General features: G+C 37.3%; 1 protein-coding gene across 8 annotated transcripts in view; it reads right to left on the bottom strand.

The window, feature by feature from the left end:
- Positions 1–13,627, bottom strand: part of NEO1 (neogenin 1) — a 213,742-nt gene that overhangs the window by 114,466 nt on the left and 85,649 nt on the right. For all 8 annotated transcript variants that reach the window (XM_033107554.1, XM_033107561.1, XM_033107562.1 and 5 more), the window contains exon 5: positions 11,397–11,533. In XM_033107554.1, coding sequence (XP_032963445.1) covers positions 11,397–11,533 — 137 coding nt within the window. The remainder of the gene's footprint in view (positions 1–11,396; positions 11,534–13,627) is intronic.

Raw genomic sequence — 13,627 nt, 5'->3', positions numbered from 1 at the left:
AACAAACTCAGACACAGAGAACAAATGGAGGGTTGCTGGGGGTATGAGGGAATGGGCAGCAAAGGGGAAAGAGTAAAGAAGTACAAACTTCCAGTTGTAAGTCATGGGGGTGGAATGTACAGCACAGGGAATACAGTCAATAATACCAAAATAATTTTGTACAGTAACGGGTTACTAGACCTATTGTGGTGATCTCTTCATAAGGTATATAAATGTCGAATTGCTACATTGTACACCTGAAACTAATCTAATATTGTGTGTCAATTATAATTAAACATAAAGAAAAAAAAGGAAGAGAAAGATAACTAAAATTAAAGAAAAGAATGAGAAGTTTAAGAGATTACAAAAAACTTACTGACAATATGACTAAAATTACTGAAATTCTTCCTGACATGGATCTCTTCATCAAATCTGGTAAATCTGATAGCACCTCTTGAAGGAAAAGAAATATAGTTCAATAAAAGATAGTAAATATATGGAACACATGCATTCCCTCAAAAAGACTGAATATATAACAGAGTCAAGAAAATATAGCTAAAATGAATAAGCAGATCTACAGAAAGCTAAGCTTGAGATTCTGAGGCTGAGGCTGATAACCTAGGAAGCAGAGTAATGAAGGACGACAGCCAGAACTGCTCACTTATTTCTGGGCTGAAAGAGGCACGACTTTGACCCAATATTGCAATTCTTATGTTCTTTAAACAAAGACTAAAAAACCTGTCTAACGTGCTCCAGTCTGCCACACCAGACAAGTGGGAGTCCAGCACGCACAGACTCAGGTGAGAGCCTGAGGAGCTGACTGGGCACAGGAGCAGGAAGAATGTCACTGGCCTGGTGCATGGGCCACAACATACGGAGTCCAGGGGCATCTAACTGTTGGTCATGGGATAAAGTCGAAACAGAAAGTCATCTGAGATGTCACTCTGGATGACCCAAGAAGGAAGCAAAATCTATGTAAATGGGCAAAAAAGAAACCAAACGAAGTCGACTCTTTGAACCCCAGGGACATTGGCTGGGGCAGATGTGCAAACATCTGCAATGCACCAGGCACTGTCTTAGGCATCTTTCTTACACTACCGCCACAAAGAAGTCATTCTCATCTTCATTTCACCAATATAAAAAGTGAAGCTCAAGTAAACTGATATGCCAAGATCACATGACCAGAGACTGAAAGACGAGGATGTTTCTCCAAAACATGTCTCTTTACTCATACCACATTCCTTCTTGGAAGCACAGACCTCTCAACTGTCTTAGAGAAAGCAGAGACCCATTTGTATCCCACGATTCCTGCTTATTTGTCCCACAAAGCTTCCTCCTGATTAGGGCATTTGGGAACATAAAATCACAACAGAGCTGAGTGCTGCTCACGCTGCATTCTAATACACAAGCAGCAAACAGGCCCAGCACGTGGATAACTCTGATATTCTGCAACATTTTCATGGCTGGAAACTATGCATGTGCATTCCACATAAATCCAGGTTCTAACCTTCAATCATATTTCATGTAGATACTCCACATCTTTTTGAGAATACCTGTAGGTTCTCTCCTGAAGGTGGTTAGTTACCATGGAAATGAGGCTACTGTAGTTCAGAATACATTTCCATAACTATTAGAACATTATTTACATTTGTAAAATATGGGACTTATCCAAAAGCCAACACGACCACTGATGTGATACAAATCTAAGAAATGCAAACCAGTCTGAGACTGTGCTTCTATGGTGCCTCTTGGTTAATACTGAAAAAGTCGACTTCACATGACGGACTGGGGGGTGTTTTGTACATCTACTCTAAGGAGTTTGCTTTGATCCTAAGCCAAGAGAACTGGGAGTTCTAATAATGAGAGCAAGAACACTGTAACTAATCATGAAGTAAAGGGAAGGAAAATCATGAAGAAAACAGGCAGAAAAGGCTGGATCAATGTCTTAATGAGGATAGAGATCAGACAGAATAGAACAGGTAAGTAGGAGAAGCAGAAGGATGTTAGGCTGTGACCAGAGAAAGATGGGGGCATTGAAAACTTCAGTGGTCCATTTGTTATGAGGATTGACAAAGTCAAGGAGGTGGCCAATTTAGAATTTATCAATTTGTGCCACAAAAATACAAATGGAAAATTTTCTTTTTTGCGGGGGGTGGGAGAGATCTGTATTACAGACCATTATGAATGTTTTAAAAGGAAAAATTTCTGTTTAAAAAAAAAATCTCATGACCCATTTTAAGTGTTATCAACAATCTGAGATGACAGGAAATACACGATGGGCTAATTCACGTCACAGCATGTGTTGAAATCCCGGGAGTTAATGATAAAACAATAAATTTGAAATATTTAACAGATGAAGAATGAACTTACAACCTTTTCTGCACTAACACTCACTATGGCATTTCCTGTAGCTATAATTTAATTTCTTAAAAAATAACAGAAGTCAGACAGGTATGGATACATACATACATATATATAATAAGTAAAAAATATGTATGTAATATACATGTATACACAATCTCCAATTATTTCTCATAAACTGCTTTTCCCATCAGTAAAAGAAACAAATACTTTCAGATATGGGACAAGGTTCAAAATAAAATTTTCCAAATTTTTTTGTACATAATGACTTATCTGTAAATGATAAAAAGAGAAGAACTCATGTGACACACATTAACAGTACAGCTTACATTACTGTAACCACCACCACCGAAGTAATAAACAGGACGTTAACACACCCAACCCCCGTGCAACCTTCAGTCACTCCCCTGCCTGTCCAAAAGTAACCACTATCCTGATTCCTAAAACCATAGATTACTTTTGCCTATTTCTGAACTTTATAAACAATGGAATCATACTGTGTGTGTGTGTACACACACGCAACCTGGCTTCTTTCTGTCAATGGTGTTTGTGAGATTTATCAATGTTACTGAATATAGCACTGGTCTGTCAATTTTCATTGCTGATAATACACCATTGTATTATTAGAACACTATTTATCCATTCTATTTTTGATGGATGATGTTTGAATTGTTTCCAGTTTTGATTTACTGTGAATAAAGCTGATGAGAACATCATTGTATATGTTTTTTGGTACATATACTTATACATTTCTGATAAGTATTCTCCTAGAAATACAACCATTGTATCATTAGATCCAATATGTGCAGTTTGAGATTCTGCCGAACAGTATCTAGTGAGTGTATCAATGCATACTCCTAACATCACTGTATTAGAGTCCCCAGTGTTCCTCCTATAACCAACCTCTGGGATTGCTATTCTCTTTAATTTTAGCCATTCTGATGGAGTATAATGGTATCTCCTTTTGGCTTTTATTTGCATTTCTCTGAAAACTAAAGATAACAATCACTTTCAAATGTTTAGTAGCCACCTGGAAATCTGGGAGGTAGCTGCTCAAGTCCTGCCCATTTTCTACTGGTTTATCTGCCTTTATTTACATTATTGATCTATAGTAGTTCTTCATGGAGTCTACATCAGAGGTTGAAAGTTTTTCTGAAAAGGACCAGATAGTAACTGTTTTAGGCTTTGTGGACCATGGTGTTTCTCTCACAACTAACTACTCAACTCCATGGTGGCAGCATGAAAGCAGCCGAAGTCAGTACATAAATGAGTGGGACTGGCTGCTGATAAAACTTTATTTATGGACAATAAAATCTGAATTTCATAAAAATTTCAAATATCACTAAACGTTCTTCTTACACTTTTCAACCATTTAAAACAGCATAAACTATTTTTAGCTCACAGGCAGTACACCAAAACAAACAGTTGGGTACAGCTGTAGTTTGACAACTCTTGATCTAAATAAATAAAACTTTGCCAAGTTATATAACTCTTGTCAGAACTTGATCACTGTTGTTATTCTTTACAAAGAACCAACTTTTGGCTTTGCCGAAACTCTCTGTTTTAATGTTTGTTTTCTATTTCATTCATTTTTGCTTGTCATTATTTCCTTTCTTCTATTTTCTTTGTATTAAATTTGCTTTTTTTTTTGCTTTTTGAGGTGGATATTTAAATCACTGATTTTTCAGCCATTCTTCTCTTCTACTTAAGGCTATAAATTTCCTCTGAGCATCCCATAAGTTTTGATAGGTCATATCTTTATTAGTTCAAACTACTTTCTAATTTTCATCATCATTTCTTTTCTGACTCATAGATTACTTCAAAGTGATTCACTTAATTTCCAAACACTAGGAAGTCTTCCTTTTTGTGATTAGTTCTAACTTTAATTCCCTAGTGATAAAATCTATATAATTTCAATTCTCTGAAATTTGTTAAGATTTGTTCTATGGTCACTATACAGTATATTTTAGTAACTATTTCATAGGCACTTATTGAAAAATAGTTTATTCATTTGTTTGGTGCAGTATCCTATAATTGTCAATTAGGTCAAGTTTATTGTATTGTTTAGTTTTTCCATATTTTAGCTGTTTGTGGTTTTATTTTGTTTGTTTTGGTTTATATATCCTATTTATTAGTGAAGTGTGTTAAAATCTATCACTATGGTTGTGGGTTTGTCTTGTCTACTTCTTGTAGTTTTATCAGTTTTTGCTTTTCATATTTTGAAAGTATGTTAAGAGGTACACACACATTTAGAATGGTTTTATTTTCCTGGTAGATTAACTCTTATTAACGTGAAATGTCCTGCTTTATCTCTAGTAATGCATCTTGCTTTTGCTTGATATCTACACTAGATTTTTTCCTATTATGATTTATCTTTTTCCATCCTTTTAATTTCTGGATTTTCTGTATTCTTATATTTAAGGTGTCTCTCATACAATCAACACACATACTTACTTGGGTTTCAATTTCTTGTCAATCTGACAATCATTGCCTTTTAATTAGAGTAGTTAGCATATTTATAATTACTGATATACTTGAGTTTAAATCTACCATCTATTTGCTTTCTATTAGTCCATCTTATTGTACGTTTCCTTTTCTTTTCTTTCTTTTGGAGTATTTTTAAATTTTCTTCCTCTATTATCTTTCAAGACTTCCCACAGAAATTATAGGACACATCCTTGCCTTATACAACCCCTAACATAAAATAGAACTTTAATCACTTTTCACTTGTAAGAACCTTCGGAGACTAACTCGATTACCCTCCTCTTGACTTATACAATTGTTGCATATTTCAATTATATTTTAAATACCATATAACATTATTATTTTACAGTCAATATTCACTTAGATTTACCCAAATATTTAACATTTCCCTTGCCCCTCACTTTTTTATCATCACTGAGCTTCCATGAAAAATACCCTTTCTTTGATGTGATCAAATCCATCAATGCTTTACCTCATGATTTCTACATTTGAAGTTTTATTTAAAATAATCTTTTTCTGCTCCTAAGTGACAAAATCATTCTCCTACATTTTTCTTCTATTAACTTTGCAGTTTTATCCATCAGACTTCAGTCACTACTGAACCAAACGGAGGTCATTTTTATGGTCATTATTACACAGAAATTCAACTTTTTTTCTCTCTATTGTAGGAAGCCACTTTCTCCCAAAGCATTTACCAGATAAATAGCCTGTTCCTCCTCCCTTCCATTGGCCTAGTTCTCAGTTCTTGTGACAATACAAGAATTGTCACAAGAATTCCATTCACATGTCTGGTCCCGTGGTTAGATGACCTAAAGGGTGGACTCCACCGGAGCCATCTACCCGGGCACCTGCAATTCAGCCTCTCCGTGTGGCCTGGGCTTCCCACAGCATGGCAGCTGGGTTCTGTGAGGGGGACCCCGAGAAGAGGTGGCTGTCTGGAGAGCAGCCTCAGAAGTCACATGACATCACTTCAGCCATGCTCTACTTATTCAAATAGCCAGACTCAAGGGCCAGGGCTATAACCATGCCATTCATTAAGACTGTCAAAGATTTGGGCACTATGTTTTAAAACTCCCATACCTCTTGTAGCATTTCCTGAATGTGTCTTACTTACTAATTCCAAAAGGGGTTTCAGTGTGTATCTTTGTGCAGGAAAAGTTCTGAGGTCTTACACACATACTCGTATGAGAATTTTTATCATGCCTCACAATTTACTTGCATATAAATTCTATATGGAGTTAATGTTCTTTTCCTTTAACACTTTAAAAACGTTATGCTCCACTGACCTCTTGAAATCAGATTTCTTAGGATAAACACTAGGTGCAATCTAATTCTTATTCCTTTGTGAGTGATCTGCTCTTTGTTGCTGAAGCTTTTAGAATTTTTTTCTTTGTCTTCAATATTATCTGTTACTATAAATGAGTCTAATGGTGTGTTTCTCCTTCTCTCCCATATTTAGCAAGCAGGCCTTAAGCCTCGTCAGTCTAAGGTCTTCTATTAGTTTTTAATTTTGAGAAATTTATCTTAATTATTTCTTCAAATATTTCCTTCTCCCTTTTTATCCTCTCCTTTAGAATAGCTATTTATCTGGATAGAAGCCCTTCTGCATATAACTTTCATACTTCTTGGCTTTTATTCTACGTGCTTTTTCTCTTTATCATTTAATGTTGCATTTTCAGAGTTTCTCAATGTCATCTTCCAACTCATTAATTTATTCATCATGTGTACCTTCGACTATCATCCAGTCTACTGAATTCTTTATTTTTACTAGTTTTCATATATAATATTTCTGCTTGGTTCTATGTTTTTATGTTTTCTTTTCTTACATTATATTACTAATATCATTATCTCCTTAAATGTACACAAGGTGCCAAAAAATGTATACGCATTTTAAGAAAGGAAAGCTGTATTAAAATTATAATATTCAATATAGACCGATAACAAAAGATGAATACAAGTCATGTTAGACTTCTGCAATTACAAGAGGTGCTCAAAGTGGTTACCATCAGCGTCCAGACACTTCTGATTACACTGAACTACTGCTTGAGCAACGTTGACCAGTGTCCACTTGTACACATCCTTTTGGCACCCCCAGTATTTATCACACTTATTTTTAATTCTTGGTCAATCTTTCCTCTAATAACTCTCTATTAGATGGTATATGTTAACTTAGCTGTCTTTCTTTGAGAGTAATTGTATTACTCAGGTGACTAGTTGGGCTGTAAACTAATGTTCTTCTGAGGTACCAGCCACTCTGTCTAGTAACATGTATGGTCGTCAGGCCCTACTTACATGCAACCTGGTGAACTTAACAGGGGAGGGAGAATGAGCTCCAGAGCAAAGGGCCCCAGGGACCTCAGAGCTTCTATTGTTTACTTGCTGCCACTCCACAGGAAACTCCCCTGGTCGGTGTCACACTGACACAGGAACAGTGTGGGCACAGAGTCTCCCTAGGTTGAAACGTACCAACCCAGGAATTGGAGCATGTGGGGAGAAGCGGCAGAAAAGCGATCCCCTACGGGCAGCTCGGCCACACTAGTTTACAGTAATGTCACCAGAGCCCGGCAGATCTTTGGAATAACCATGGAAGCCTGGGCCACTGCTGCTCATTTCTGTGGTGAAGGGACAGGCAAAGACAGTCTGCAGGCAACACCAGTGGGAAGTAACCATAAAACTTACCTGCCTTCTTCCAATCTGTGTGTCACTACTCCCTCGGGCAGTCCTCAGTCCCAGCTGCAGCCACCGCACACATCAGCGCCACTCACCATCAACATACACGGCGCAAGAGCATTGCCGTCTCCCTGCACTTCCCTCTCACTCTAATTTTTCACAGCTGATTTGGGTAAGGGAGTCAGCAGCTAGGACTTGTTTAACAGAATTAGAAACCAGCCTAGAAACTATTTTCTTCTTCAAAGGTGTAAACTTTTGCTCAATTTCAACCACTCCTAATCCAGTTTAGAAATTTGAAGCAAGCAGATGAATTAAAAGTTAGTATTTAACAGAACACCTTACCACCTAAAAAGTTACCCGGGAGATCTATTTAGAGAGTAATGATAAGTACGTCCTAATTCTGCAATGGATACTCATAACATCTCTACAGCTTCATACCTTTGAAACTGCATTTTATTTATTTTTTCTGATTTTTTATCAATTACGGACTCTGTGAAAACTTCTGGATGACATTAAAATGGAAAACTCTACAGTTCTTTTGCTCGTTAAGATTTTGAGCTCTGTCATTCAGCACCACAATTCCCCAGTCCTCTACTAAGGATCAAAGAGCACGGCAGGCCCTCCCAATCACACACGTACAGCTATTAGCCTGAGCAGATCTAAAACTTTGTCAGAAATAGAGGAGTTAGCAAACACAATGCTACTTTAACAGTAGGCAAGAAATGAAAGAACTTAAGCTAGAACCTTAGCCATCCTCCCCAAAGGAGGCTGCAGAGGAAGAATTGGTGCACAGTTTATAAGACTTAGTTAGTAAATGAATTTGGTTGCTCCCTATAATAAAAATATCCAAGAAGCTAATTCAAACTTAAACTTCATTGAGGACTACAATATCTAGTACCAAGCTTTCCACACTATTCTATAGCTTCCTGCTCTATTCTATCATCTCTATTCTAGAGATGATATCAATGATTACGTTCGATTCTGAGCACCGTATCACATGATCTAGAGGTCAAAATCTTTTTAATTTTTGCCAATATGATGGTTTGGAAAAATGGTATCTTTTAAATTTGTCTTTTTCTGACTACTAGTAACGTTGACTATCTACTGATGAAGAAATGCAAACAGCTAATAAACTCCTGTGAAGTGTTTGTTCATATTTTTTATCATTTTCCTTCGGTTATTTCTTTTAAAAAAAAAATCTGTTTCTGAAAGCTCTCTGTATTTTAAAGATTCTGACCTTTTCTCAGTTATGAGTTACAAATACTTTCTCCCAGTCTACTATTTGCAGTTAGCCTTTATTTACAAGGTTGTTTCTATACAACTTTTAAAAATATATGTTTGTTGTTGCAATTTGTAGGTTTTTGCTTGACATGCTGTTTTCTGTTTTTCCTAAGATAATCTCTCCTATCAGAGATAATACAAACACTATCCCACTTTTTTATTCTTCACTTTTTCACATTTAGAGCTTTGGTTTGAAGTAGAGATCCAACTCTATTTACTTCCACTTGAAAGTCAATAGACATTAGTAAATAAAACACTTTTCCCCTATGAATTGAATCGCCATTTTGATAATATTTTAAAGTTCTATAATTACTTGTAACATCTGTATTTTCTTCTTTTTATTATCTATTCTTGGGCCAACACCATGCTGTTCTGATTAGGAAAGGTTTGTCATAATTTTTATTATCTGGGTTTCCTTACTCTTATTCTTTTCTCGGTTTTCTAGAATGTATTCATCTAAGGGCACTTTTTCTAGCACAGATAAGGTGGAACTGGGTACAAACTGTGTAAATTGTACGAATTATAACTAAAAAATGCAGTTAATTCAGTTACTAGGCAGAATCTCAATTAGATCCCATACAAAGCATAAACACAAAAGAGTAGAAAATAATCACCTGGACAAATGCAACTGACACATACGGCAGACGCTATGCCTCTCATTCAGGGCTAAGAACAAGGTACTTTACAGTGAAGCAAACTGAGGCACGGGTGGGAAAATGGAAGAGTATTAGGCCAAGAATCCAATTAATGGTAAAAACAAAAAGAAAAAAACTCCACTAGTGGAGGCACCAATGCCAAATAAGATGGAGCTCACTAATATTTTATCTGTCCACTCCATCCACAGAGAGGGAAAGAAATAAATGGGTCATTCTCCAGCTGGTCACAGCCAACCTTCCATCTAGCCAAGGGCAACACCTGAGCTCATTGAGGCAATAGCCACGTGAACGCCAAGGCCTGCCCTTTTGATTTTCAGAGGTTATGAATCCACCCACAAATGGCAACAGAGAATATAAACATTCCATGCTTTTGCCAGCACAGAATCCCAAACAGTCTGCTCCACATTTTCTATCAAAAACACACAAGTCCTCTGGTGACTATTAGAGTAGGAACATGGCTTCCCTCTTCCCATTCTGAAACCCAGAAAATGTACCAAGAGAAACAAACTCTCCTATGAAATATGGAACAATGTCAAACCAAAGATCAGGGAGTATTCCATCAAATACAACACAATTTGGGGCTAGTTGATAATATATACAAGGTGTGATAAAAAAAAAAATACAGTGAATGTTTAAATTAAAAAAATTTATTACAGTAAAAGACACATTGCCATTAATCCCCCTCAAAATACTCCCCCTCGCTTTGAACACACTTATCCCATCATTCTTGCCACTTTCTGAAGCAGTTCTGGAAGTCCTCTTTTGTGAGTGTCTTTAGTTGCACTGTCGTGGCTGCCTCAATGTCCTGAATCATTTTGACTTTGGGGAAGAGCCAGAAGTTGTAAGGTGCCAGGTCCAGTGAATACAGTAGATGAGGACACACTGCAACGTTTTTATTTGACAGAAACTGCTGTACCAGAAGCGATGTATGACATGCAGCAGTGTCATGATGGAGGATGAAATAAAGACACGAAAGAGGACTTCCAGAACTGCTTCAGAAAGTGGGAAGAACAATGGGATATGTTCGAAGCAAGGGGGAGTATTTTGAGGGGGATTAATGGCTATGTGTCTTTTACTGTAATAATTCTTTTTTAATTTAAACATTCACCATATTTTTTGATCACAACATGTACACCTAAATATCCAAGCAGTGTTGGATTTCCCTGAATGTAACGAGAAAGTCTTAAAGATTTTTATTTGAAACAAATGCAAACAAGGGTGCAGACAAATCATAGGAGAGTTAGCAGGTATTCCTCAGAGGACAGAGTTCCATGTGGAGGAAGGGCAAGGGAGACGGGATAAAGAAGAGACTATGTGCACATGCCGTGTTCATTTTCTCTGACCCCAAACCAAAAAACCTGTAAAGAGAGATGCTGTGATACTCAGCATCAGGTGAACAGAAAGAAATAAATGATCAACTAGAAACCATATTACACTGAGAGGCACAGTGAACCCCCCTTCCTGGGTGATCTATTCACCTGAAAGGAGGGAACACCAGTGCTTAGGAGATCACGGTTCTGGGTCGGAGCACGGAGAAGTCTGTGAGAAAGCATCTAAGACAAGAAGAGTGGACTGCACTGTCCAGACGCCCAGGTCACTCTCGTCCCACACTACTACTGCAGATGAGAATAACGATAACTAACTTCGAGCTCTTAACCATATTCTGGCTGCTATTCTGGGAGTTTTACAAATACTAACTCTTTCAATCCTCAAAATAACCCCAACGAGGTAGGTACTTTTATTATCTCCATCTTACAGATAAGAAAAGCCAGGCTCAGAGACATTAAAGAAATTTCCGATAGTTAGACAGCTAGGAAAAATAAGACCCAGAATTTGAACCCAAGCAGTATGGTTTAAAGCTCAGGCTTTTCACCATGATGTTGTATTGCCTCTCCCACATTCATTTGAAACAGCTGGCAAACCCATAAAGCACACAGGATGTTTATTTACACAGGAAATACATACCTTGCACTGTAAGCTCTGCGTGAGCCTCAATTGTGTCATTTCCATTATCAGCTCGACAAAAATAAGTCCCCGCATCATCCTCAGTGACATCACTGATCGCCAGACTACCACCTGCCAGCAATACCAATCTTTCAGAGCTGCGTAAAAAAACATTGACACATTTCAGAACTGGGAAAACAACACCTGGGAAGTTCTCCACATAAAACAGAAAACATGTCAGCAGTATTATTATTTATATGACTAGAAATGGACAGAGACTACATAAAATTATCAGAATTTAATCCAGTTTGCTTTGCTCATATTTTTCATGCATAAATATCACAAATACAAATCAAAATGTTATAATGAATTATCCCTGACACCTCTGATTAGTCCCAAAGGGCTATCACTTTTGTGACCAATTCCACTCCCGCATTCCATCCCTGCCTCCCTACTCTGCCCTGGTTTTTGTGGGGTTTTGGTGTTTTTCTTTGCAAATTATGTAATTTTGACTTCTGTGAAAGTCACTCCACCACAGCTATGCACGCTGAGATGATTCATAGAGGGGGCAAAATGTCAGATCAGAAACAGTAAGTTGGGGGGTGGGAGTCACAGTACCTACTGCGAGTTTCCTCTGGTGGCTTGGCTCGGAAAGGGAGGAAAAGAGGAAGGGAAGGGAGAGGCAAGGACAGCTGCCAGAGAGCAGCTCTCTGGGAGTGGTGACTGGGCAGGAATCAGCCACCATCATGCTGGTATCAACATGGACGCTGATCATTACAAACCCAACTCCACAGGGCAGTTTATGTCTATTTAAAGAGAATATTTACAGAGAAAGTAAAATGATCCTATAACAGGGAAGAAGAAATCACAGATCAATGTTCCGATCAAATTTTTATTTTGTGAACAAGTTTAATCTGGAGAGTTTGGAGAGTTACGGTTTTATTTTTATTTTGAGGTTCTACATCTGAACCGTTTTTCATAGGCAGATTTTTCTCTCAAATCTTAATATTATTACATTTCCCATCTGTAGCTATGCTCAACAAAAAATATTATGATTATAATTTGGCTTTTCATATAGAATTCCTGATAGGGGAAAAATCAGAGGTAAAGACTATCAATCTGGGCCACATTTATAATTCTCATCCAAAGTAAAGTGCAACCTGTTAAATTTCAGTACACTGTGAGTTTTGGTAATTAGTCTTCCTGAACCTGATAAACCAGATTACGTTTTTGGACAAAGAAAGAGGAAAACCAGAATCAGGTTTAGTAACTTCTCCAAGATATACCATTCAAGGTCATTACTCAACTTTAAGTGGCTTTCCTATTTCAAAGATCTTAATTATGCCGTCAAATCCCAACTTTATGTGATGCGACAGAGAAGCAAGACCACATATAATGGATGAGAGCAAGAATGACTGAGGTAAAATAAACAGATAAGACAAAATAAGAAAAATTTGCAAACATTAAAATCCTATATTGTACCTTTGGACAAAATCACTACTAAGCTTCAGAAATGGAAAACAAATGTTCACAAATGGGAAATCAGCAACAAAAATATGTGACACCCAGCTGAGAGGAATATAACTTGAAATACTAGTTGGTATGGTACTTTTGAAATGGAGATACAGTAATTAGTATCTAATAATTATACTAAAAATATTCCTAATATTTGCTATGCCTCTTATTTGCCATATCTGAGGGCCAGCACAGTAAAAGTCAATCTTTCTTAATGGAGTTGATGTTATTCCCCTTAAAAGAAGCCGGGGAGGAAAAGTGCCCATTAGATTGTCAGAATTCATTTAACCTGTTCACATAACTATATGATGGCTTATAGTAAAATGGCAAGCAAGCCTTTAGAACTCCAATTTTCAAAAATGTAGGCAAAAGAAACAGTATGTGAAAAAGTATGCATGGTCAATGGACCAAATTAAGCTGAGTGTAGTGAACATAGTGTGTGTGTGTGTGTGTGTGTGTGTGTGTGTGTGTGTGTGTGAGAGAGAGAGAGAGAGAGAGAGAGAGAGAGAGAGAGAGAGAGAGAGAGAGAGAGAGAGAGAGAGACTGAGTAGCTGGGGCCAGTCTCGGAGAACTTGGTGTCCTAAGCAGACCTATTTTTTTTGGCCAAAGGGGAAAGCTTTTAAGCAGATGAATAACATGATCAGATTTAGTGAAGAAACAAGAGGAGGGGGAGAAAGATTAGGAGCAGGAATTTGGTTGTACAGTTACTGTAATGGTCCAGAATTAAAGAGAAAGAG

Source organism: Rhinolophus ferrumequinum, chromosome 6 (assembly GCF_004115265.2).
Source record: "Rhinolophus ferrumequinum isolate MPI-CBG mRhiFer1 chromosome 6, mRhiFer1_v1.p, whole genome shotgun sequence".
Classification (NCBI taxonomy): Eukaryota; Metazoa; Chordata; class Mammalia; order Chiroptera; family Rhinolophidae; genus Rhinolophus; species Rhinolophus ferrumequinum.
The sequence above is the reverse complement of the archived record's forward strand: the minus strand, read 5'-3'. Positions and strand labels throughout refer to the sequence as shown.